The sequence below is a fragment of the Bos javanicus genome, chromosome 27 (assembly GCF_032452875.1).
Source record: "Bos javanicus breed banteng chromosome 27, ARS-OSU_banteng_1.0, whole genome shotgun sequence".
Lineage (NCBI taxonomy): Eukaryota > Metazoa > Chordata > Mammalia > Artiodactyla > Bovidae > Bos > Bos javanicus.
The window spans coordinates 26,837,375-26,864,617 of record NC_083894.1 but is presented as its reverse complement, the minus strand read 5'-3'; the positions used below and the strand labels follow the sequence as shown (position 1 = coordinate 26,864,617).

The window sequence follows — 27,243 nt, the reverse complement described above, 5'->3', positions numbered from 1 at the left end:
GAGCATGGGTTTGACCTCTGATTGGGGAACTAAGATCCCACATGCCTTGGGGCACGGCCAGTCACACAAACAAAAAAATCTATTTAAAAAAAAGAGTGGTAGCATAGGAAAGGGATGAATAGACAGCCTTTAAACCATCCTTGGAGTTTGAACTTGTTATTATAGTGTGAATACACCAGTATAGAAGTATAAGCAGGGAAATGAAGTGCCAGATATATTTTTAAAACTCACCTTCACTTTGTTTTCATTGTTTTATCTTTAAAACACTGATCCACCTGGAATGTTGTAAATGTTACAGTTCAATGCAAGGCAAAATAAATCTCAAACATTAGTTAAGTAAACATGAGTAGTGTTTACTATCAAAAAGAACTTGGAAGTCTAAAAAGAGCTTTGACATATTTTCAAAGTTTAATTTCTAGAAATACAGCAGACTAAACATTCCTACTTAGAACACCTTAAAGAGTTTGAGTGGTGAAATGTTCACTATGGCAAGGCACGCTGAAAGAAGAAACTGATAAATGACGTCAGCTGGGAAAATACAAATTAATGAGCACCTTACTGTATACATTTCTATCTCATCCTCATTTGGTACATTGTAATATGGCACACTCCCGGATTATTATATGTAGAAAGCAATCCTTTTCTAATACTTTATGTCCATACATTTCCATGGACATCAACACTGAAATGTTTACGGCCTTGAGCTCAATCAATGTATGGCATGATTTTAATGTGAATCCTCTACTGTCCTGTAAGGTCAAGGTGTAACTGATTTCATGTAAAACAGCTAGTTGGCATTTCTAAACTAGCTGCTCTGCTCCTTCTCTTCCACGTTGAGTACAGTATCCACAGTTATTCCAATGTCCTGCAGTGACCAGCCTGCCTCCACTTCCAGAGGCCTTCTGGGAAAGGAAGTAGAAAGGCTGTATAGGGATGTGCGATACCCAAGCTTCATCATCCAGTCAAATAAGACCTAGAAGACAAAAAGCTTTGTTATAAATACTGCACACGCTTTGTCCCTCATGATAGTTTATGATCTCTCATTGTTACATCATGCCCCTAGGAGTCATGAAACAGAACTTTCGTATCTTTCAAAGGAACTTTCCAGTGTTTAAAGCAAAATAGCATGCCATGAATTTTGAGATGTGAATGACCCTTGATACCTTTGTTTCAAAGAAGGCCTAGGGACTACTGACACCTACAGGCAGCAGAAGCATTTAACAATTAGGAAAGCTCCAATCATTGGGAATGGGGAGATTATTCATTAAAAAGGCTAAGAACAAAGGGTTAGCATTTGGGAAAAAAGTCATTTAGATTACAATCAAAGCCAATACTCCACATCAAAATCACCCAGGAACAGTCAAAACAGACATGTCCACGGCCCAGAGACTCTGCCTTTTGATAATAGCCCATCCCTATGAATGTATTGCATTTCCTGTCATAAAGATTCCCATTGTAATTGTCCAAATTTCCACTAAGACTCCTGCTAAAGGATGGTGTGTTGCTTTAGGAAGAAAGCTCAATGACAGAATGTTCTCAGGGGATGCTGGTATCAATTATACATATATCAACTTATATCAATAATTATACTTTATATCAAAGTGATACCTATATCAATTGTAAGTAACCCTTGACTTCTACCACCATCCATGTCCCTGTTGATATTCCATGTAATAAATGTGCGTTATGTCACAAAATGCCATAATTTTCCAGTATGTGAATGAGCCTTAGTTTAACCAATGCCTACATAAGCACTTATATTATTACCTTTGATCATCTGTCATTATTCCCAAAGAATAAATTCTCATAAATGAAATTACTGGGCCAAAAGATATATTTTAAAATATATACTGATAAATTATCCCACAAGAACAGCAGTCTAAATTACATTACATGAATAATGTGTATGTAATTTAATAAGAATCCCTGTTTTCTGCACACACTGCCCCAAACTGGGTACTCTTCTTTTTAATCTTTGACAATTTGATAGGTAGAAAATAGTATCCATTTTAATATGCACTTCTCTAATTCTAAGTGAGACCAAACATTCTTTTCATGTTTATCACTTGGTTTTAAATTTTTCAAATTTTTTTAGCTAGCATAATCATCATTACTTTGTAAATATTTATTAAAGTGTTGTTGTTTGGTTGCTAAGTTATGTCTGACTCTTGCAACCCCATGGACCCCCACCAGGCTCCTCTGTCCATGGGATTTCCCAGGCAAGTTTTTTTTCTCTAGCTAGCATAATCATTACTTTATAAATAATTATTAAATTGTTGCTGCCAAATTTTTAACTTGATGAGCTTTACAGAATTTAAAATTTTTATGTAGTCTAACCTACTAGTATTTCTTATTATAGTTTATAGCAGTCTAGACATAGAAGGTTAAATGCAGCAATAAGGAGAAATTTATTTAGATAATAACTTAGATTTTTAATGCATGCATAATGATAAATTCAAACGTACTTAAAATCAGAAATACACCAACATATTAGTAACTGGCTTTGGTGTCAGATGGCAAATCAAAATTGTTTTTCACTCTACTTTTCTGTATTTTCCAAATCATTGCTAGTGAACACAATATTGTTTTTAAAAGAAAAAGAAGTCTATTAGAACAAAAAGAAACAAGCTTTAGAGAATGATCTGAAAACACATACAAGCAATGGGGCTTCTTAGATTAATAATCCATTAGCGCTAATAAGAACAGAGTTAATAATAGCTGCTTCCTAAAGATTTGAAAGCATCTTACCACTGAGCTGTGAAAATATAATTAAAAAACAAACAAGGAAGAACTGAAAAAAATTTGAATGCAGAAATCACAATTCAAGAAGGCTCAGCAAGCCTAATTCTCCAAATTTCTGTCACATAAAGCATACATAAATCCCATTTACCCTGACCTGATGGTAATGCAGACAACAGACAACACATCCTCCCTGCATGGGAATAAACTATTGCCAAATTCAACACAAATATTTCTCTGAATATGATTTTTCCTCACCTGTGAACTGCAAGACTTAAAAAACCTTCTCCTCAGGACACGCCCACTCAGACAGCGGAGAGCTACAGTCACGACCTGAGGAAAAAAGTGTTCAGATGAGAATTCCAACCACAGCTGTTTGTAATTCCAAAATCACTACTCCTGTGAAACACCTGTACCCAGTTCTAAGCACTCATGTGGGGTTTTGTAGAAATTTAGCTCTCAGAGTTGCACGCCAACATTAAGGTCCAGTGAAAATTCACCTTAAACACAGAAATAATTCTTCTGAACCTGAAAAATATCTTCCTACTGCTTGAGGAAACCAGTGATGGAGTCTTCCAGAGAGGGCGCCAGAGACCCGAGGTTTCTGTCTGCCCAGACAACACTAAGAGGGCAGCTGGGCCTCGAAAGAGGCCTTACCAAGCCGAGATGATCCAGAGCCGCCTCAGAGTCTGCAGGCAAGACAAACACTGGACTGGAAGGAAACAAAACGCTACCCAGGCCACCCCATCACCGTAGGCTGGGCACCATGTCTCCCTCATGAGAACGAGAGATGAGCCTGGAGTTAGTCCTGGCTGCTGGGGATCTAGGAGACCCCTTTTCCTGAGCAGCTTTGTTCTACATATTGAGTTCCCCCACAGTTTTTCCTCTGATAAAAGTGTTAAATAGCTAAAAAGAGCTTGCAACATGCTAGTATTTTAAAGAACATTCTAAAAAAGAAAAGAGTGGGAAAGACCTAGAGATGATCATATTAATAAAGTCAGAAAGAGAAAGACAAATACCATATGGTATCATTTATGTGGGGAATCTAAAAACAGATGCAAATGAACTTATTTACAAAATGGAAACAGATTCACAGGCATAGAAAACAAACTTACGGGTACCAAAGTGGAGGGCTAGATTAGGGGTTTGGGATTAGTAGATACAAGCTACTAAATAGATGAACAACAAGGTCCTACTTGTATAGCACAGGGAACTATATTAAATATCCTGTAATAAACCATAATGAAAAAGAATATGTATAGATGTATAACTGAATGACTGTGCTGTCCACCAAAACTAACACAACATTGGAAATCAACTATACTTCAATTTAAAAAAAAGAAAAGATGACAAATTAGTCATTAATTCTGACATTCATTATTCACCCTCAGGAAACCCTTTCTGATGGTCCTATGGAAAGTGTTTTAACCCTTTCTTATGGGTAAGAAAGGCACACTTCCCAGACTAAAATGCTATCTTTTTCTTGTCTTTTAACTTTTATGAACGTTATCCTAACTGTCCTGGGAGTTTTGTTGGCAGCACAGTTACAGAAATGGTGGAAATGGTTGTTTTATAGCAGCACCCACCCGCTTCAGGAAAGCCACGTTAGCACTATTTCCATGCAAGTAGGTAGAGTGTTTTATTCACATCCAGATTGGTGTGATGTTGAGCTCTGTTACTACTTCTACTAAAGGAAAGTTTTATAATAAAACACAAACTAACAATCACAAAAGCCAATTTTGCTTATTTGTAGAACAATAAAACCTAACTTTTACAGTGAGGTTTTGTTCAAACTTTAATGATCTAAGAGGAGAATTAAGGCCAAACGCTTTCAAAGAAACTAAGGTTAAAATATAGTGACTTAATGTTTACCATTGTGATTAGATAAATACTTAAGAGAAATGAACAATCATTGTTTCAAACCTAGTTACTGTTCTGTTATAACAGTTACTGTGAAAGGTGGGTGTGTAATTTTCTCCTAAGGCTACTGACGTCCAATGGACTGACCTATGAACAGGTCAAAGGCCTGGAACACAGTCCAAATTGTAAAGTAAATCTCTGTCCCAAACACAGAGTGTTAAATGAAATCTAAATGAAAAGGGGCAGCACTAATTAAAATTTGGTCCCCCTTAAAATGAAATAAGATAGCATACAATAATGAAAATAGTTGCTATGGTACTATGGTAATTACATGATGATTTACAAAACTCTTTTCAAATTATCTTAAATTCTACGGTTATTGTCTTTTCAGTTTAAAAGCAGAACAGTAACATGTGGTGACTATTCTGTTGTGAATTCTAGACTACTTATAACTCTTTTGATAGTTGTAATATGAAATACATAACAAGCACTTAAATCAGGGTGTAAGGCTTAAGAATAGCATTGTTTCAGATACCGCCCCCCTTTCAGAATCCATGTCAGCCATTAGTTCACTTATTAGTCTGCTCCTAAGTCCAAGGAGGCTTCCACTATAACAGGAATTTTCTCACATGGCTATTGCAAAGCCTACAGAGCCACAGCTACTACATATACAGGATACACATTCACACAGTGAAAACTTCATCCTGTTCTGATAACCTTTAAGACGAATGTTAGTCCCTTCCCTGAGCAACACAGATTTATTAAGATGTCCCTCTATTCTGTGGGTGACACCACACACTTAATGGGCCCAACTTTAATAAGAAAATAGAGAATGTCCTGAAAATGAAAATCTCCAGTATTCCTAAAGGTGAAATTATTCTTTTATATATGGATTCATGAAACAGCTGTGTGGCTTAGGTATTAAAATATATTAGTTATGATGGGCAAGCTTTATGTATGATGATAGATCATGATTATGGTATCAGAACAAAGCTTCAAAGTTGACAGAATACAAAAGGGTACTTTGCAGAAAGCCAGAAACAAGTATGACTATGTGACTGACAAAGACAGACATCCTAAAATCTGGGGTAACTGTGGCATAGTGCTCATTGCCAACTCCAGGTGTGCCTTTTTAACTCTGAAAGCACTTTTTTAGGGTGATGGGGTGAAGCATAGGTAGGAAAGGCACACTCTCCAAACTAGAATGCTTCCTTTTTCTTGTTTTTAACTTTTATCACGATGACGACATTCCACGCCTAAGGTCTACTTTCATTATTATCAAACAGTCCAACTACAACAGAGGGGAAAGGTCAGGCAGAGACACCCGGAGGGACCAGGCTAACTGCTCAGAAACAGCTCATTAGATCAAAGCGTTGGCTGACTAGGTCAAGGAGAATAAACTGGGACACCCAGAGTCATCCAGGGAGGTAAAAATAAGGGCTGATGAATGGCTAGCAGAGAGTTAGGAATTTATCCTTTGAATTCTAAGAAATCTATGCGCAGTAGCAACTGCACAGGTGGAAAACGCCTTGCCCAGTGATGATTCTGACAGAATCAAAACCTTCCAAAATTTATTTTCTTTTCTTGATTAGTGTAGAATATACACTAGACAAGTATCAAGTGGTATTATTAGTGGCATTCTTCACAAAACTTTATTATATAATTTAAAGTTGCTTATACCTGATTGATACTATGTATGTATGTGATTCTTAGGTAACATGTAATTCTCAAGTAACAATTTTTTACCATAATTTTGTTGACTTTATTAACCAAAAATAGCAAAGAGGACCAAAAATCAGAGCAAGGCCAGAAGAGAAGCAAATAGGAGCAAGGAGAAGCAAACAGGGATAGTATTGCTTCTAGAGTAAACAAGGGAATTAAGCCCAGAGGTCTCACACAACCAGAGGGCCTGGGCTCCCCGAGGAGGGACCTCAAAATCCTGCCTGTGGCTTCAGCCTCAAGTTGAGGAGATGGGATGAGACATGACTGAGGTTCATCCCAGCTCTAAAACTCCAAAACTGTGACAGACACTTTAATGAGTGTAGCACAGGTCATCTGTCCAAGTATGGGAAAAGAGCAGAAAAGAAACAAAACGGAATGACTATGAATAACTCTTATAAAGAGGAGAGCAACACCAACTGCTTCCAGGTGGAGATGTGTTGACCTTTTTAGGGTCACAGACCTGAGATTCTGAAGAGCACCCTCCTTCTACCTATAGTCGCAAAAAGGTACAATTTCAAAGGATTCCCTGACCACCTGACGTCTGTCGTCACTGGTGACAGACTGGTGTTCTGTGGGAATAAGGTCATGTGCTTTAAAGCTGGAGAAAAGTCTTAAAAGGCGTTCCCTGTCAACCTGAGCTGTACTTAGTTACTCCCGTATTCTAAGTGGTTGTCACGGATACCAACCCAGAGCTTGAGGAGAGGTGAGGATGTAGGAGGGTCAGAACAGACATATCATGGGTGTGGATGTCATGGGTGTAACAGGGAGGAATCAGACCTTTGGCTTTTTCTTAAATTGTGTTTCTCCTGGGACTATGATTCTCCTAGGACTGATTGCACACTTCATTGTCTCTATTTCTGTAAGACTTTCAGAATTTTCCTTAGTATTTTAGTATCCAAAATACTAACTTATGAGCTGCAAATGTGTTGGCAAAAATGAACGTGGCCTCCAGCACGTTCATGGCTGCCTCAGAAATGGTTTTCAGGGACTGTAACAGTCGCTGAAGAGTCAAGAAATGGAAAACCATCCAGCTTGCCTTTGCCTACGCCATTTCACGGCTTTAAAAATGTGCTTCTGTACCTCAGAGACTGAGTGAAACTGAGCTGGGCAATCGCAAGAAGGTGGCACAGATTATGGCAAAGCAGTTGGGCAGAGGACACAATGCAGAGTTGGGATTCAGTCCAACCCTGACCCCAAACAGCAAACCATCTTTCAATTCAAACGCCTACAAAGTAGCTGCATCCTTCATTTTCTCTTTTTTAATGGAAAAACCACAATTTGAAGTCATCTGCCTATTTTGATTCTATTTTAATAGGCAACTCATTTGATGACCCAACATTCTAGAAAAGACCACATATCCAATCTCTGCCCGATGAAGTGGAAGGGCTTTAAAACACAAGCTCAGCAGACAGCAGGCTTCCAAAATAGGGCTTGACTGAAGCATTTGATACCACCCCATATTTGAAACAAGACCTAATCATGGTAAAAACACATAAACACTGTACTATTTTCTCTTTCTAAACCCAAATGTAGGTAAGATGTACTTACTTGATGTTAAAGAAAATTAAAAATACATTGATTTTCAAAGAAAAAAAAGATAAGCTTACTTCTTCAGCTGTTTCAGGAGGTTCTTCAGGTAAATCAAGAACCTAAAGAAAAGTAAGTATTTAGTAACAGGAATGTAAACAGAAGAAGAAAAAAATAACCTCGAAGAGAAGAGTTCCTTTCAACATAGAGTTTGGACATATCTATGCTTAATGAAATCTTTTCTTTTAATATACATTTATAAAATGTTTACAATGAGGACTCAATAAACATTTTTGGATAAGCAACTCTGTGCTAACAATACATCATAAAAACAGGATTTGAAAAAAAAACAGATCTCAGATGACAGCTGCTAATCTATACACATTTAAAGACATAAACATAAACATAAACACATTATGTTTATGCTGTTCTAAGATATTACATAAAAATGTACTACTAAAGAAACAGAGGATAAAAATTAAATTCAGTAAAACTCCGTGATTATTTAGGTTCACACATATATGCATCAGGATGAGTACATATATATTTCTCTTTACTGGCGCCTTCTAAGGGGCTGGAAAACCACCATTCACTTTGGTTGCTTTCATGATTTATCCACGTTTCCCTATTTCTGTTTATCTATTAAAAAACCAGATGTACAAAGCATTTTCTCTCACTAAAACAGTGTACAACAATTTCACCTTCAAGGGATGCTTTTTATTTTTTAATACCATAGATTCCATATTTTATAACATTTTATCTAACAAATATTCATTGCATTTATTAAATAAATCATTTGTTTTTGTTTGGTATCAAAAACATATGTGATGGTCAATTAGAATTTACCATCAGCATGAGATAATCTATGCTATTAACAAATAGCAAAGAATCTTACAAATGTAATGAGTCCATGTAGCTCTCTAGATCTTTTTCAAATGTTAGAAACAGTTCAAAGACCCAGTTCCTACCCTCAAGCTCTATGAAGGGGCCAGGAAACCTCAGACTGAGAAGCAATACATTGAAAACTACTTGTAGGGAACACATAGCTTAGCAGCTTTCCCTAAGACTCAATAGAAACACACTTATTTCAACCTTAACCAGCTCCAAATTGGTCTTCTTAGGGATTAAAGATTTGAAAGAAAAGAAGGAATAATAAACCTGGACACTGCTCCAGAGTGAATGGTTGCTAACTCATTCCCTAAAAGGGGCACTGGGGACAATGATACATTCATGTTAATAACGTTAGCCACTCAACTAAGCTCCAGTACTTTGGCCACCTGATGTAAAGAGCCGATTCATTGGAAAAGACCCTGATGCTGGGAAAGACTGAAGGGAAAAGGAGAAGGGGGCAGCAGAAGAAAAGATGGTTGGAAGGCATCACTGACTCAATGAACATGAGTTTGAGCAAACTCTGGGAGATAGTGGAGGACAGAGGAACCTGGCATGCTGTAGTCCATGGGGTCAGAAAGAATTAGACACAACTGAGCGACTCAACAACAAAATACATGACTTCCTTATATCTTAGCTACCCAAAGGAATGTCTTCGTTAGTAAATATTGCATTTTTTGTTTCTACATAATTAAATTACTTCCTTAAAAAGAACTGTTTACTAAATGTATTATCATTTATCTTCCTAGATTCCTTGTAAGTTTGGCTCAGAATGCTAGTATTTAACAAGAAAAGTGATTCTTAATGAAGCTGAAGTGATTCTTAATGAAGACACCATCTGGATTCCCTCAATATACCACTTCCACCCAAAAAACAATATCCCTACTGTATGCAGATACAGCTCAGTGAACAGTTATTAAGTAATGAACCTTCTTCGTGGGCTGCTCAGCGGGTGGTGAAACGTTGGTTACAGGCTTGGGCAAGTTCCGTCTCTTTGCTGCTGCTCTGTTTGATGTTTCAAAAGATGTCTGACTCTCACTGTCAAGCTCCAAATCTTCATCACCCTGGTCAAAAGCAAACTCAATTTAGAAGTGAAGTCACTACCTAGAGCAGTTGTATCTTCTGTTGCCATCTTTCACATTACCTTTCTTACCAACCCTTGACGGTTTCATGACATATTTACCATTATGAAATGGATACAAACATTCTGCTTCACTGTCAGAATCCTGTTTACCCCTACTGGATCATCTTCTTTATGAGATGATGAAAGGTACAGTGTAAATAGAAAGCCAAAAAAGAAGTCTTTGGGACAGAAAGCATTTTACACAAAAAAATCTACAGCCAGTTCCTCTAAAAATGAATTTATGAATATCCTTTTTTCTCTGAAGAAAACTTAACATTGTAAACTTCCACTTGCAAATGACAAAATTCATACTCAGTGCCAAAGGAAGAGAGTCAAAGGTCAATTTGGCTTCAAAAAACAGAGCTAAACAGAATGAATATAATGTGAGCTTATAATACCCAAGAAATCTGGATGCCCTCATATAAAAGATGTGATTTAGTCAACAGTTTTCTCAGACTGTCTTAAGTTAGAACTTTTCAAGGATCTAAGTTATATGCTCTTTAGGCACCAAAAACCACTTAAACATTTGACATACAAATATGATCAATAAAAACTCTCTCTATATATAACTGATATATAAGCATTATTAATAAAGACTCCTAAAAACAGACTGGAATAATAATTTGCAATTTAAAAAAAATTAGTATATGTTAAAGGAAACATAAACAATAGCAGCATTAAAAAATATGAAATGAGAATATTTTCTAACCCCAAGTTTATGACCATTGCTTAACTTCCAGGTTTCACCCGTCATCTGATAAAAGCGTTCTTCCAGCTTTTTCAATTTCATTTCCTGGCTAGGTTTTAGAACATTCTCTATGTATCTGCTGACCTGTTTAAAAAAAAAAAAAAATCAGGTGACTATACATTAACACCCCTAAGATTTTATTTACATTGTCTATAAAGTTGTAAATAAGAACCAGGTAAGAAGTGGTGTTTTAACACTAATTCAGTTTTGCCAAAAAACCTACATCCTCCACTGTTGCATTACTCTCTAAAAATTTGCATTTGTACATAATGCAAAGAAAACCAAATGTTCTATCCTTCTACTTGTATGGCAGTCTGCTGATACATCCTTTAATGAGTTTTCAGTGCAACAAAAACTCACTAGGGTTGGAGATATAAGTATGCCCAAGTGCTACCTGGTATTTCAAGATCATGAAAATAACTGTTAAATGATCATCCATGGTAAATGCAACTTCTAGTTAGCAAAACCAATCTTGGGTAGGATGAAGCAAAAACAGTGCTCAGAGGTAAAGTTATGGCTATAAATATCTAATTAAAAAAGAAGAAAGGATATCAAATTATTAACTTTACATCTTAAAAATCTTGAAAAAGAACAAGTTAAACACAAAGCTGGCACATGAAAGCAAATAATAAAGAAGACATAAAAACAGGGGATAGAATAGAAAAACAACAGAACCAAAGAAACCAAAAAGTGGTTCTTTGAAAAAAAATTAACAAACCTTTAACTTGACTAAGAAAAAGAGATGACTACCAAAATCAGAAATGAATGTAGAGAAACTGAGACCCTCAGAAATTGCTGGTGGACATACAAAATGGTGTGGAAAATAGTTTGGCAGTTCCTCAAGAAGTTAATATATAAAATTACCATATGACCCAGCAATTCCATTTCTATGTATATACCCCCAAAGAACTGAAAATAAGTTCTCAAATATTTGCACACAAATATTCACAGCAGCACTATCCACAATTCAAAGGTGGAGACAACCTAACTGTTCATCAGTGAACAGATAAACAAATTTTGATCCATCCATACAGTGGAATATGACTCAGTCATAGAAGGAATGAAGTGCTGATTTATGCTATATGGATGAACCCTGCAAAACATTAGGCAAGGCAAAGAAGTCAGACACAAAAGGTCACATGTTATATGATTTCACTTGTATGAAACATTCAGACAGATCCATAAAAACAGAAAGCAGATTGCTGGCTGCCAGAGGATGGAAGGAGTGAGGAATGGGGACATAACTGTTTAATGGGTTTGGGGTTTTCTCCTGGGGTGATGAAAATGTTTTGGAACGAGACAGAGGCAGTGGTTGTACAACACTGTGAATATTCTAAATGCCACTGAATCACGGGCTTCCCTGGTGGCTCAGCTGATAAAGAATCCGCCTGCAATACGGGAGACCTGGATTTGGTCCCTGGGTTGGGAAGATCCCCTGGAGAAGGGAACGGCTACCCACTCCAGTGTTCTGGCCTGGAGAATTCCATGGACTGTATAGTCCATGGGGTCGCAAAGAGTTGGACATGACTGAGCGACTTTCACTTCTCAATGTTTAAACCTCTTAATTTTTTAGATGGGCTAAAAGGGTGATAGGCAGTAAGGCCAGGCGTGAAGTCTGAAGACGGCTCTCTGAAGTGAAGTGAAAGTCGCTCAGTTGTGACCTAAATTTGAAATTCCCCCGGATATTTTTGTATTTTATCTATATAATACTTTCCAAACAGTAGGCTTTACCTTTTCACCCTGTGCCTCTTGTTGTTTTTTCCTCACAAGTTTTTGCCTTTTCTCGTTCTTCTCTTCTTCTTCTAAGATATCAAAACATATAAGTGCTTTTTAATTCCCATGTATCCGTAAGTTGAATGTTATTTTCTCTGAAAATCATCTGTAGATCCTCACATTTGGGGAGAGAAAAGCTTTCAAAAAACAGATTTATTTTTCAAATAATAAAGATCAGATAGACAGAGACAGTTGAAACAAAGAAATCCGCAAGAATTTCTTTCTGTAAGAAATGTCAATCTGTAGGAAAAGGTCTGTTCTGAAACAAAAACTTTCTGACATGTATTAATGTTGCGTGTTACAGTTTTGGTAGGGAGACTTCAAGAATAATGATGTTGGGGTTTTTTCCTGCAGGTGCCGGATAGGGTTTTAGCAGCTCTACAGAAGCCCATTCTCACACATGAGGTGTGGAATACTGTGCTCCAGCTATTTGGTCACCCTTGGACACGACGGTAAAAGCAATACGCCTAGATTCTCAACGTGGGGTGTGAGTGGCAACCCTTTCGGTGACTTAACCAATTATTAGATTATAAGCCACTGAACGTCAAGAGAAGGGATCTCTGCTGTTGTAGAGACCTTTTAAAGTTTGGGTTAGAAATGATATAGTTTCAGACATATATACAAGAAAAAAGAGCAATTTCTCATAAAAATATTGGGGTATAGCCCATTCAAAATTGTTAACTAAAGTTGTAAGTATTACTCTACCATAAAATTACATAGCACAAATGAATGGTAAAATAATGCTTATTGTGCAAAAGTTCTCGAATAAAGGAAAGAAATTTCAGTAGAAAAGTATAAAAGGGTAGCATAAAGAGTAAACTTACCTTTCAGATAAACTTGGGAAGGTTTAAATGAGTTAACCCATGAGGTAGTCACAGAAATAATTAATGTAAGAAGAGCAAGCAGTAGGAAAATCCGGCCACACAGCAAAATTAGATCTTTGATTCCTTATAAAGGTTAAAAAAAATTACAATTACAATTCAAAACATTTTTCTTGATACTAATAATGAGTACTAATACATTAGACAGAAGATTATCTGTCTAGAAAAGTATAGTAAAATTTAAGGTATGTAACTGTCTTAAGATTTTTCATATAGTCTCCTTTGGGCAACAAAATTCATCATGACTGTCATTACCAGAACAAGTTTTCTGAAAATGATTCTAGAATATCTTATCTCTCAGGAATATAAGTATAATCTGAGTGACTGGCTATTATAAATATATGACTATCCATAATCCATAAATTCTGGTTTCCTTTCTGCCCAGAGAAGGAAAGAAAATAATCCACATAATTGGGAACTAAATTGTGATAGTATCATCTTATCAGATTCTAGTTCTATTTAAAAAAAGCCACTCCCATTGAAACACGAAATTCTTCTCACAGGTAAATTATGCAACTCTGTACTTCTCTATTGCTCAATATTTACTTCATCATTTGTAAATAAATTTACTAGATACACGTTTGCCTAGAAAAAATTAAAATTTCAGTACTTTTATTAAGAACCAAATGAAAATTAACCAGCAAAAATGTAACAAGTACCTTCTTTGTGTAATACACTTTGCCAAATGGTAGGGAGTGTACGTATAAAGTTGGATTAAAAATGGTTTCCACCCTCCATGAATTTCTAGTTTTGTTTTGTAATTCTCAAAAGTTACCAGGCAAAAGTACAGAGGAACCATCTTACCAGTGTGATGGGGGCTGGCAGTTAGTCAAATAACTAAGAATTTACAAAGGAATCATATATACAGACTTAAATATTTTCGTTTTAACTGAAAACATATATACACGCACACATACATATATATACATACACACACACACACACACACACACACACATGTATCATCCTTAAAAAAATAAGCAATTTAAATTTGTTTAAAGTTTTTTTGTTTTCTTTTGCATTACAGTCCTTCCAACCTTTGCCAGCATTAACTACTGATTCAAGTATTGTTCAGTATGACATGTAATTAACTCTAGAGTAACTATGATCATTTCAAAAGTAAAAGTAATTTGATACCTAGAGTATTCATATTTAGAGAAACAAATGCTTTATGGAATTTATGTTCTATAACACTGCTTTTTGTTCTAACAAGCAAGCAATTTCAAATGGGAATACAAAAGAACTAGATTTATGTGTACACCTCTCAAGTAAGACATTTTTAAATTAAGTTGAGATGTTTTGTTTATACTATGCTCAAGAGCCCATATGCAGGACACTTCAAAGGATAACAAATGTGATGAACCAGCATTAAAACACTTAGCTTAAGTATAAGTAAAAATGTATCAGCAATGAATGCTTTTACAGAGTGGAAAAAAAACGGATCATTTCTCAATATATGTCCAAAAATATAGCACAGGTGAATGAACATGTCTGAATTATCTTTGGTAATTCAATTAGCAGTTCCAGCTAAAAGTAGCAGTATCTCTAAGTTCTGGTCCAAACATAACTAGCCCTGCAGCTGTTGCACTGAGATGTATGATTTTTAAAATAGACTAAAACACTGTTACTGGATATTTGCAGAACCAGTAACAAGAAACCAAAGTAGACAACTACCAGTTCACAATTGTAAGTGGAAAGGCTACCAGGCGGCCAGTTGCATTTTCTAGAATTTTTTACTTTTATTAAATTAGATATTGTGATAAGTGATGGGAATACAAAAAAAGAAGGAGGGGGGGGCCTCTGTGCTCAAGGATATTATCCTGTGGTCAGAGCTTATCGTGTGAACATCTCCTTCTGCAACTGAGTAACCACCTTCTCATGGACTAGTGACTCAAATAATAGTGCAAAGTAGATTATAGATGAGCAGAGTAACGGTGAATTCTGTAAGGTAAGGAAGCAGGTAGATTCTGGAATAAGTGTGAATTTAACATTTCTGTCTATCATTTAGATAAAGGTCTTATTAGAGTCCAATATGGCTGGGAACTTCTAGAGAATGTCTGTAGATTTTTTAAAAGGCATTTTTTTAAATTTCTTATTTTAAACAACGTTCTGGGTACCTGACTTCTTGGGGGTAGGGGTAACGAGAGGAAATATACAGAGTTAAATTTCATCATGGTCTCTTAATTCCCTTCTTCCCTCTCTCTTTCCTTCTCATCCAGTCATTGATTTATGCATGCATGCAGCGACTAGAGATTGAACACCTGCCTTCTGTAGCGAGAGTGCAAATCCTAACCAATTCCAGGGAATTCTCACAGTGGCCAATTTTAGAAGTGAGTTTAACAAGGGAGACAGACATGTAAACAGATCATTAATATGTCCAAAAATGATCGAATTCTCCACCAGTCCACATTTCCTTTCATTTTTCCCTTTATCACTGGTACCACCAACTGCTTGAAGTTGTTCTTTGCCACATGTAGGAGTCATCCTTGAATCTCTGCTTTCCGTCACCCAAATCATTAATCCATCAACATCCCTGCTGATTCTACTTGGCTAAAATCCCAAATCTGTGCGCATTTCACCTCCTCTGTTATCCTATGCTATGCTATGCTAAGTCACTTCAGTCGTGTCCGACTCTGTGCGACCCCAGAGACGGCAGCCCACCAGGCTTCCCCGTCCCTGGGATTCTCCAGGCAAGAACACTGGAGTGGGTTGCCATTTCCTTCTCCAATGCATGAAAGTGAAAAGTGAAAGTGAAGTCGCTCAGTCGTGTCCGACTCTTAGCGACCCCATGGACTGCAGCCTACCAGGCTCCTCTGTCCCTGGGATTTTCCAGGCAAGAGCACTGGAGTGGGGTGCCATTGCCCTCTCTGTTATCCTAGTCCAGGCCAACTGTCATCATGACTTCCCTACTTCAGAAGCCTAACATGCCTCACTGCTTCTGCTGTAGCATCCTTGCAAAACATTCTCCACACAGAACCCAGAGACCTCTAAAAAGCCTTAAGGAAGTCCCTTAACCTCACCATATCTCAGTTTCTGCCACTCTAATGACAGAAAGCAAATAGGAACTAAACTGCTTCTTGATGAGTGTGAAAGAAGAGAGTGAAAAAGCTGGCATTCAATTCAATAAAATTCAACATTCAAACAAGTAAGATCATGGCATTCAATCCCATCACTTCATGGCAAATACATGGGGGAAAAGTGGAAACAGTGACAAATTTTATTTTCTTGGGCTCCAAAATCACTGCGGATGATGACTGCACCCATGAAATTAAAAGACACTTGCTCCTTGGAAGAAAAGCTATGACAAACCTAGACAGTGTATTAAAAAGCAAAGACACCACTTGGCTGACAAAAGTCTGTATGGTCAAAGCTATGGTTTTTCCAGTAGTCATGTACAGATGTGAGAGTTGGAACATAAAGAAGGCTGAGGACAAGAAGACTTGATGTTTCCAATTGTGGTGCTGAAAAAGACTGTGGAGAGTCCCTTGGAATGCAGGGGAAGCAAACCAGTCAATCCTAAAGGAAATCAACCCTGAATGTTCATTGGAAGGACTGATGCTGAAGCTGAAGTTCCAATACTTTGGCCGCCTAACGCGAAGAACTGATTCATTTGAAAAGACCCTGATGCTGGGAAAGATTGAAGGCAGAAGGATATGGGGTGACAGAGGATGAGACAGTTGGATGGCATCACTGACTCAGTGGACATGAGTCTGAGTAAACTCCAGGAGACAGTGAAGAACAAAGAAGCCTAGTGTGCTCAAGTCCATAGGGTCACTGTCAAAGTGTCCGACACCACTTAGCGACTGAACAACAAAAATAGGGATTATAATAATACCCATCTTTTTGCCTTTTCATATTGATTGTAAAGCGGATTAGATGAAATAATGAATGAACAGCATTTAGAATTTGGTGCTAAATGAATGTTACTGATACTATCTTGAGCCAATCTCCCTCTATGTCTCCTTGATCCAGACTCAATGGTCTTCATCCTTTCCCTCCAACGCGTCACAGTTCCTTTGTCCGGAATGTTTTCCGGGTTTTCAAAGGGTTGATTCCTTATCATTTAAATCTCGGCTTAAATTCCTCAGCAGGTTTACCTCACTTCAGTTTATTTCCTTTTGAGCATTCAACACAATTTTGAAAGTCCTGTATATGTTTGTTCCTGTGCTTTCTGCCTCTTGTTTCCTTACACGCAAAACTTCACCAGATCAAGGGCGACTTTTTCAGCCACCTGCAGTCAACTTCCTCAATGAAGCCGGAGTCTCGCTTTCCCCCTATCAGACCCCTACCCGGACCCCGATCCAGACCAGGATCCGGAAGAGGGAGGCCGGCGCGGTGCAACCTGGGAGTCGTAGTCAAAGCCGCCCAGAGGCATCGCGGCTGGGAAACGGGAATTCAATGCAGTGTTCGTGGGGCCGTTACCCGAGTATGAGGGTCAAAAGGGAAAAGCCAACACTTACCGAGATCTGGTATCCCACGTCGGAGCTCCAGACACAAGAGGGGGAGAGCAGAGAGCAGAAAAATACCAACAACCCCACGAGAAGCCATAGTGACGGGAGCCCCGCTTCCGGTCGGAAGGCCCGCCCCTTCCGGCTGCGCCTCCCTGGGAAAGTAGAGTGGAGACCTTGTTAAGGGAGGAATTTGGAGAGACAGCTAGACCCTGAAGCCGGCGGGTCGTTGGTCAGATTGAGATGAGCCCAGGTTTTTGAACTCATAATCTGTAGCGTTAGAACAAATGCAGGACACCTCACGTCACGTGGGCGGTAAGACGGCCTCGCTGGCGCCCGCCTAGTCAAGTCCTGTCAAACGTGTTCTCTGTCGAGTCAAACGTGGGCTCTGGCGAGGCTGGCCGCACCTGGATTCCGGAGACTGTGAAAAAGAGTTGTCAAGAGTAAAATGAGGCGTAATAGAAAGGGTACGGGCAGTTGACGCTGTGAGGAGGCAGCCTGGCCCTTTAGCCTTGTGTCCGTAGAGGGTGCTTTTGGACTTTTGGGTCCGAGCAACTGAGCGCCACTCTGCCGCAGCACCTTCTTCATCGCCTCAACGGTCTCCGGCCCATTTCGTGGTCTCTGGTTCCTGTGGAAAGGTGATTCAAAAGTGGGACCTGGCGCCTAATCCTGGAGACCCGCCACCCCTTCTCCGCTCCGGGTTAGTTTTGCCAGCAGGGTTATTGTTTAAGACTTAACTCGGCTTCACAGTTCTGTGACCTCATTGCCATCCCGTGACTCACCTCCACGGCGCTTCTGCCAACCTACAGCGCAATTAAGCTAGGGAGATCCTTGCAGTTTACAAGCTTTCATGCTTTGAAAGTTCATTTTCTGACCTAGCCATCAATTTTCCCACCCTGGCATTTAGTTCAGCTAACATTTATTGAGCCCCACAGGTTGCTGCCCGGAGGATTTATGAGACTCAAATACGTGTAAGTTAGTGAATTTGCCCCCAGGAAGCTCAGAAACTCAGTTTAGTAGCCTTGTAAACAGATAAATACATCCAGTGCTTGAGTGTTGCGATAAGGATGGGCACGCTGTAGAACCCTATCCCCAGAGAGGGCTTGAAGGCTTTCCTGAAGGAAATCATGCCTAAATTATGTCCTAAAGGTTAGGAATTGGGAAAGGGGGCAAGAGGAAGAGTGGGATTTCAAGTTTAGGAAATTGAATGCAGAAAATCCAGGAATTAAAATATTGCAGTTTCAAGTTTGAGTGGAGGTGCCTAGAGGTAGGTTGCAGTTAGGAGCACACAGGGCTTGGCTTTGTAGGCTAAGAACTTTATCCTGGAAGTGAAGGTGCAAAATAGGAGGGCACAAACTCAAAATGAGTCTAGATGAAGTATTATAAATTTTCATATGGCATACCAATGAAGTAATTAACTATATTGACTCAGAGCTTCTCATTTTTTGTCTACATGAAGAAAGGAAAGAAAGGAAGTTCCACACTTCTTATCTGTCTTCATTTTGGTGTGATTTCCTTGTTTAAGCATTTTGCTTCCTCTCTCTGTATTCCTAATATAATCTGTTGATGATAGCAGTGAGTCTCTGTCAGAACAGTAAAGTGGAGCTTCCCACATACTCTAATATTTGCATGATGTTTTAACACATTTCCCAAACTTTGTTGACTGTGAAGTCTCTTCACCGCAGTTATCTACTTCTATCCACCCCTTCCTCCCACCAGACCACCAAACTAACCTATTCAACTAAAACCAAGTTTCTCACTGCATTAAGGGAGAATACTGATGTATCATAATTTCTGTAGTGTCTTAGAGGGGAGTTCAAGGATGATTTTTATAAGGCTTTTCAAATCTAGGTTGGAAGGGTTTAAGGTAGTCTTTTTGATGTTGAGCTCTAACTGGGATTAGACATAGTACATGGTATAAGAGTTTAGTTCTGGTGGACATAGCAAGATGCAGGACTTGACAGCAGATGTGGCCTCTTTTTGCTTCTAAGAACGGGAATTTTCCCAGTTGAGTGACCAATTCAGCTTCTTAGTGGATGAGAGGGAAGCTTTTTACCCAGATGAGTAACCTGTTGTTCACATAATTAGATTTTCAGGAAGTTTATAAAGCTAACAGTGAAGGCAATTAAGTTATGTGCTGATTTACAGCTATCCTTGTTGGCAAGAATTTCCTGGAACAAATAGGAAAGTCATGTTGATTGATGTAAGGTCACAGTTCTCAGTGATCATAATTAAGCTATTGTTTATAGGTGTTTCAGTTCTTACAATAAAATCTTATATGAACACTTTGAGTATTGCATAAGAGGAAGAAATGATGTGTTAGTTGCTCAGTCATCTCCAACTCCTTGTGACTCCATGGACTGTAGCCCACCAGGCTCCTCTGTCCGTGGGATTTTCCAGGCATGGATATACTGGAGTGGGTTGCCATTCCCTTCTCTGGGGGAATCTTCCTGACACAGGATTGAATCAGGGTTTCCTGCATTGCAGTCTGATTCTTTACCATCTGAGCTACCAGGGAAACCCTGGTATAAGAGGAAGGGACTTTTAAATCTTGATAGTTTATATTAAGTCATTCTCTATTAGCATTCTTAAAACACAAATTTCACATTTTTTTATATTTAAGAAGTGACGCTACCAGTTTTCTTTATGTGTAAAAAAGTAGGATTGTCGAGACTTCTGTGGTAGTCCAGTGGCTAGGACTCTATACTCCCAATGCAGGGGGCCAGGGTTGGGTCCTGGTTGGGGAACTAAATCCCACATGCCACAGCTAGGAGTTTACATCCTGCAACTTGTATGCTATACAAGGATCTTGTGTGCTATAGCTGGGACCTGGTGCAGCCAAATAAATTTAAAAAAAATTTAAGTAGGATTGCCATCACATTTTAAAATCGAATCATATTTGATTGGGGGGAAAATGTTTATTAACACGTAACATGAATTGTATGTATTAAGAGAATCTATACTCCGGAAGATGGGGAAGGACAGGGAAGCCTGGTGTGCTACAGTCCGTGGGGTTGCAAAGAGTAAGACACGACTGAGTGACTGAGTAACAACAACAGAACTGCTTATGTTACCTAATATTTGAAATTTTTGTATTAAAAAAAAACTAGTTAAGTTTCTCTATAGCTTATGACAATTTTCAGACAAAAAAGTTGAATAAATTTAAAATGACTATCCATACACCCACATTTTATTATGTCGTTTGTTGTTTAACTGCTAAGTCATGTATGACTGTACAACCCCATGGACTGTAGCCTGCCATGGGGTTTTCCAGGCCAGAATACTGGAGTAGGTTGCCATTTCCTTCTTCAGGGGATCATTCCAATCCAGGGATCAAACCTGTGTCCTTGCATCTCCTGGTTTGGCAGGTGGGTTCTTTACCTCTGAGCCACCCGGGAAGCCCACATTTATACATATGATCATATGTATACATATGATCATATATCTGTCAATCTATCCATTCATCAATAGGTCTTATTTTGATTCATTTCATAGTTGGAGACTTTAGAACATTTTCCCCAAGATACTTCACTGTGTGTATCATTAACTATATCATATGTGTCTGCATACTTCAAATATATACTTCAGCATGCATTTCATTAACTACACTGAAAAGCTAACATCTTAACTCTACCCTTCCTTGGGTTCCAACATAATCATTGTTAAAAGATAAACTGAAACATGTTAAAAATTTTGAGAGTTTAAGCAAAAGTTGATTCAAACCTTCTATCCTGATAGAAAAGAGCTCTGGGGAGGCAAGAAAATGAAGGACTTTACTAGGCAAAAGGGAAGAGCAACACGGAAGTTATTTTAGGCAAAACAGCAGGTTGGTTATTGCAAGGCTATTTTAGAGGATGGCAGGGGTCCAAGAAGTAGATTCCCTACCTAGTGCTGATCAGGTGATTCCATTTCTGGGAGAGCTGAAGCTGTAAGTAAATTCTGCATTTGGTGGTGTGGGGATTCTCATAATCAATCCGTTTTAGGCCTCTTGTCTTGTTTCTTAACCTCATATACTAGTGCAAGATAACAAAATTTTTCCCAGAAAGTAACCATTGTTTTGATTTTTTCTTTCTACTATAGATTAGCTCTGTCTCTTTTAAAACATTTAAAATCCCATGGACAGAGAAGCCTGGCAGGCTATAGTCCATGGGGTTGCAAAGAGTTGGACACAACTGAGCAACTGCGCACACACAGGACTTCTATAAATGGAATGATAGAAAATGTGCTATTTTCATTAAGCTTTGTATACACATCACGATTTTTTAAACTTTTTATTTTGAGATAATTTTAGGTTCACATAGAGTTATAAGAGAGAATACAGAGGGAGCACATGCATTCTTTACTCAGTTCCCCCCACTGGCAAATTCATTCAAAATTATAGTACAGGATTTATATAAACAGGAAATTTATATTGACACAATCTATCAAGCTTGCTCAGATCTTACCAGTTTTACGTACACTCATTTGTCGGTGGGTATTTCGCTGTATACGGTGTTATTACCTGTGTTTCCTGTGACCGCCACTAGTCGAGATACATAACACATAATAATAGCTCCATCACTATCTCTTGCCCTACTTTTTTATAGCCACAGGCACTTCATTTTCTATCCTTCATCACCACCATACCCCAGGCAACCAGTAATCTGTTCTCCATCTTTTAAGTTTGTTGTTTCAAGAATATTATGTAAAGTGAAATTGTACAGCATTCATTGACATGAAGTGAAAGTCGCTCAGTCATGTCTGACTCTTGTGACCCCATAGACTATACCCCATGGAATTCTCCAGGCCAGAATACTGGAGTTCATTAACTACAACGAAATGCACATCTTTTTTTAAAATTCACTTATATTAATTGTACCATTCCTTGAGTACCCACATAAGCATGTTTAAAAACAAACTAGCAATGGGACTCTTGTGCTCCCAGTGCAGGGGCCCGGCTTTGGTCCCTGGTCAGAAAACTGGATCCCATATGCTGCAACTAAAGCCTGGCACGGCCAAATAAATATTTTTTAAAAACTTTAAAAAAATATTGAGTCATATTAAAAATTTTAATATTGGCTTTTGAGATCAGATCAGATCAGATCAGATCAGTCGCTCAGTCGTGTCTGACTCTTTGCCACCCCATGAATCGCAGCAAACCAGGCCTCCCTGTCCATCACCAACTCCCAGAGTTCACTCAGACTCACGTCCATCGAGTCAGTGATGCCATCCAGCCATCTCATCCTCTGTCGTCCCCTTCTCCTCCTGCCCCCAATCCCTCCCAGCATCAGAGTCTTTTCCAATGAGTCAACTCTTCGCATGAGGTGGCCAAAGTACTGGAGTTTCAGCTTTAGCATCATTCCTTCCAAAGAAATCCCAGGGCTGATCTCCTTCAGAATGGACTGCTTGGATCTCCTTGCAGTCCAAGGGATTCTCAAGAGTCTTCTCCAACACCACAGTTCAAAAGCATCAATTCTTCGGTGCTCAGCCTTCTTCACAGTCCAACTCTCACATCCATACATGACCACAGGCAAAAACCATAGCCTTGACTAGATGGACCTTTGTTGGCAAAGTAATGTCTCTGCTTTTGAATATGCTATCTAGGTTGGTCATAACTTTCCTTCCAAGGAGTAAGTGTCTTTTAATTTCATGGCTGCAGTCACCATCTGCAGTGATTTTGGAGCCCCCCAAAATAAAGTCTGACACTGTTTCCACTGTTTCCCCATCTATTTCCCATGAAGTGATGGGACCGGATGCCATGATCTTCGTTTTCTGAATGTTGAGCTTTAAGCCAACTTTTTCACTCTCCACTTTCACCTTCATCAAGAGGCTTTTTAGTTCCTCTTCACTTTCTGCCATAAGGGTGGTGTCATCTGCATATCTGAGGTTATTGATATTTCTCCTGGCAATCTTGATTCCAGCTTGTGTTTCTTCCAGTCCAGTGTTTCTCATGATGTACTCTGCATAGAAGTTAAATAAGCAGGGTGAAAATATACAGCCTTGACGTACTCCTTTTCCTATTTGGAACCAGTCTGTTGTTCCATGTCCAGTTCTAACTGTTGCTTCCTGACCTGTGTACAGATTTCTCAAGAGGCAGGTCAGATGGTCTGGTATTCCCATCTCTTTTAGAAATTTCCACAGTTTATTGTGATCCACACAAAGGCTTTGGCATAGTCAATAAAGTAAAAATAGATGTTTTTCTGGAACTCTCTTGCTTTTTCCATGATCCAGCGGATGTTGGTAATTTGATCTCTGGTTCCTCTGCCTTTTCTAAAACCAGCTTGAAGATCAGGAAGTTCACGGTTCACATATTGCTGAAGCCTGGCTTGGAGAATTTTGAGCATTACTTTACTAGCGTATGAGATGAGTGCAATTGTGCAGTAGTTTGAGCATTCTTTGGCATTGCCTTTCTTTGGGATTGGAATGAAAACTGACCTTTTCCAGTCCTGTGGCCACTGCTGAGTTTTCCAAATTTTCTGGCATATTGAGTGTAGCACTTTCACAGCATCATCTTTCAGGATTTGGAATAGCTCAACTGGAATTCTATCACCTCCACTAGCTTTGTTCATAGTGATGCTTTCTAAGGCCCACTTGACTTCACATTCCAGGATGTCTGGCTCTAGGTCAGCGATCACACCATTGTGATTATCTGGGTCGTGAAGATCTTTTTTGTACAGTTCTTCTGTGTATTCTTGCCACCTCTTCTTAATATCTTCTGCTTCTGTTAGGTCCATACCATTTCTGTCCTTTATCGAGTCCATCTTTGCATGAAATGTTCCTTTGGTATCTCTGATTTTCTTGAAGAGATCTCTAGTCTTTCCCATTCTGTTGTTTTCCTCTATTTCTTTGCATTGATCACTGAACAAGGCTTTCTTATCTCTTCTTGCTATTCTTTGGAACTCTGCATTCAGATGTTTATATCTTTCCTTTTCTCCTTTGCTTTTCGCTTCTCTTCTTTTCACAGCTATTTGTAAGGCCTCCCCAGAAAGCCATTTTGCTTTTTGCATTTCTTTTCCATGGGGATGGTCTTGATCCTTGTTTCCTGTACAATGTCACGAACCTCATTCCATAGTTCATCAGGCACTCTATCTATCAGATCTAGGCCCTTAAATCTATTTCTCACTTCCACTGTATAGTCATAAGGGATTTGATTTAGGTCATACCTGTTTTCCCTACTTTCTTCAATTTCAGTCTGAATTTGGCAATAAGGAGTTCATGGTCTTTTTTTACTCAATATACACTCCTTGAGATTTATACAAGTTAAGTGTATCATTATTTATTCTCTCACAATAGAAACAGTGAGAGACTTTATTTTGGGGGGCTCCAAAAACACTGCAGATGGTGACTGCAGCCATGAAATTAAAAGATGCTTGCTCTTTGGAAGAAAAACTATGACCAACCTAGACAGCATCTTAAAAAGTAGAGACATTACTTTGCCAACCAAGATCCTTCTAGTCAAAGCTATCATTTTTCCAGTAGTCATGTATGGATATGAGAGTTGGACTATAAAGAAAGCTGAGTGCAGAAGAATTGATGCTTTTGAAGTAGGGTGTTGGAGAAGACTCTTGAGAGTCCCTTGGACTGCAAGGAGATACAACCAGTCCATCCTGAAGGAAATTAGTCCTGAATATTGGACTGAAGCTGAAACTCCAATACTTTGGCCACCTGATGCAAAGAGCTGACTCATTTGAAAAGACCCCGATGCTGGGAAAGATTGAAAGTGGGAGGAGAATTGGACGACAGAGGACAAGATGGTTGGATGGCATCACTGACAGGATGGACGTGAGTTTGAGTAGGCTCTGGGAGTTGGTGATGGACAGGGAAGCTTGGCTTGCTGCAGTCCATGGGGTCGCAAAGAATTGGACATGACCAAGTGACTGAACTGAACTGATAGTAAACACACTTTTAGTTTTGTAAGAAAATGCCATATTTATTTTTCAGAGTGATTCCAGAAATCTACTTGGGATCCTAAGCTCCACAGGTGGAGGGAGAAACTCCACAAGGGCAGGCAAAGACTAATCAGGGAGCTGTAAGGTGATTGAACCATACAGCTCATGTTAGTAAGGAAACATTTAGACTCTAACTGACCAGCATGGAAGTCCCCCCTCTAGGAGAGGAATAAACAAACATTTTATGTAAATGACCAGGTAGTGGTCATTTCTATAAATGAGTAGATAGCAAATTATTTTAAGCTTTGCAGGTCATGTAGTCTCTATGTCAAATACTTAGCTCTACTATTGTGGCACAAAGGCAGCCATTCGTAATAAATAATCAAATGGTTATGGCTGTGTTCCAATAAAACTTTATTTACAAAAACAGTCCATGGGCTAGATTTGGCCTATAGACCATGATTTTCTGACCATTCTGTGAGGCATTTATGAGACCACAAGAGAGTTTTACTTAAAGGCTTCTTTAGAACTGCTCTAAAAAAACTTTAGAAAAGAAGTCACAAAAGGATCAAGTTGACTTTAGAAAAGAAGTCATAAAAGGATCAAGTTGATCCATAAGTAACGACTTTCTGCAAAAACAAAGAGCAACACTTTGAAAGAAAAAGAACAAAATTCACATATTCAATATCATGTTAACCATTACATTTTTTAAAATACTTTTTTTTTTTTTTTGCTGTGGCAGCTTTTTTGGCTCTCGCAGGACGTGGGATCTAGTTCCATGAAGTGAAGTGAAGTCACTAAGTCGTGTCTGACTCTTTGCAGTCCCATGGACTGTAGCCTACCAGGCTACTCCGACCATGGGATTTTCCAGGCAGAGTACTGGAGTGGGTTGCTATTTCCTTCTGCAGGGGTTCTTCCCGAAACAGGGATTGAACCTGGGTCTCCCGCATTGTAATCGGATGCTTTACCATCTGAGCCACCAGGGAGGAGCCTAGTTCCATGACCAGGGATCAAACCTGGGCCTCCTGACTTGGGAGTCTGGAGTCTTAACACTGGACCACCAGGGAAGTCCCTCAGCCATTAAATTAAAAAATAACTAGGTATGACAAGAAGCAGGAGAAGGTGACACATAAGCAGAAGAAAACCAGGGGAAACAGACTCAGAAATTACATAGATGATTGAATTAGCAGACATGACTTTAAAATAGGCCAACAAGGAAAAATGGCTACATCAGAGTGGTGAAATTATGGATGATTTTTTAAATTTTCTAAATATATATATATATATAAGGAAAAGTTTCAAATGTTAGCATATTATGTAACTCTAAGTAAAATAATATTGTTTTGCAAACTTTAATATATTCTTTTCTCATTTAATGTTATGTTAAATTGTTCAAAGTTAATATGTATAGCCCTAAGTTTTTGAACTGTGGTGTTGGAGAAGACTCTTGAGAGTCCCTTGGACTGCAAGGAGATCCAACCAGTCCATTCTGAAGGAGATCAGCCCTGGGAGTTCTTTGGAAGGAATGATGCTAAAGCTGAAACTCCAGTACTTTGGCCACCTCATGTGAAGAGTTGACTCACTGGAAAAGACTGTGATGCTGGGAGGGATTGGGGGCAGGAGGAGAAGGGGACGACAGGATGAGATGGCTGGATGGCATCACTGA

The 27,243-nt window shown here is 38.8% G+C and overlaps 1 protein-coding gene across 1 annotated transcript; it reads right to left on the bottom strand.

Moving 5' to 3' along the window:
* Positions 1–332: 332 nt before the first annotated feature.
* Positions 333–18,413, bottom strand: UBXN8 (UBX domain protein 8). Its single transcript, XM_061404405.1, has 9 exons — positions 18,181–18,413; positions 17,722–17,864; positions 13,205–13,327; positions 12,339–12,409; positions 10,569–10,691; positions 9,665–9,800; positions 7,929–7,972; positions 2,998–3,072; positions 333–973 (listed from the first exon to the last, which is right to left on the bottom strand). The coding sequence occupies exons 2-9, from the start codon at positions 17,807–17,809 to the stop codon at positions 806–808; spliced, it is 828 nt and encodes a 275-aa protein (XP_061260389.1). The 5' UTR covers positions 17,810–17,864; positions 18,181–18,413; the 3' UTR covers positions 333–805.
* Positions 18,414–27,243: the final 8,830 nt, after the last annotated feature.

What these genes read in the sequence shown, in the direction of transcription:
- UBXN8 (XM_061404405.1), bottom strand. Translation starts at nt 17,809, where the DNA reads ATGGCTTCTCGTGGGGTTGTTGGTATTTTTCTGCTCTCTGCTCTCCCC. An exon ending in CTCCTGAAACAGCTGAAGAA is followed by an intron (nt 3,073 to 7,928) that starts GTAAGCTTATCT and finishes TTTTTTCCTCAG; the next exon opens with GTCGTGACTGTAGCTCTCCG. An exon ending in TTAAGTCTTGCAGTTCACAG is followed by an intron (nt 974 to 2,997) that starts GTGAGGAAAAAT and finishes TTTGTCTTCTAG; the next exon opens with GTCTTATTTGACTGGATGAT.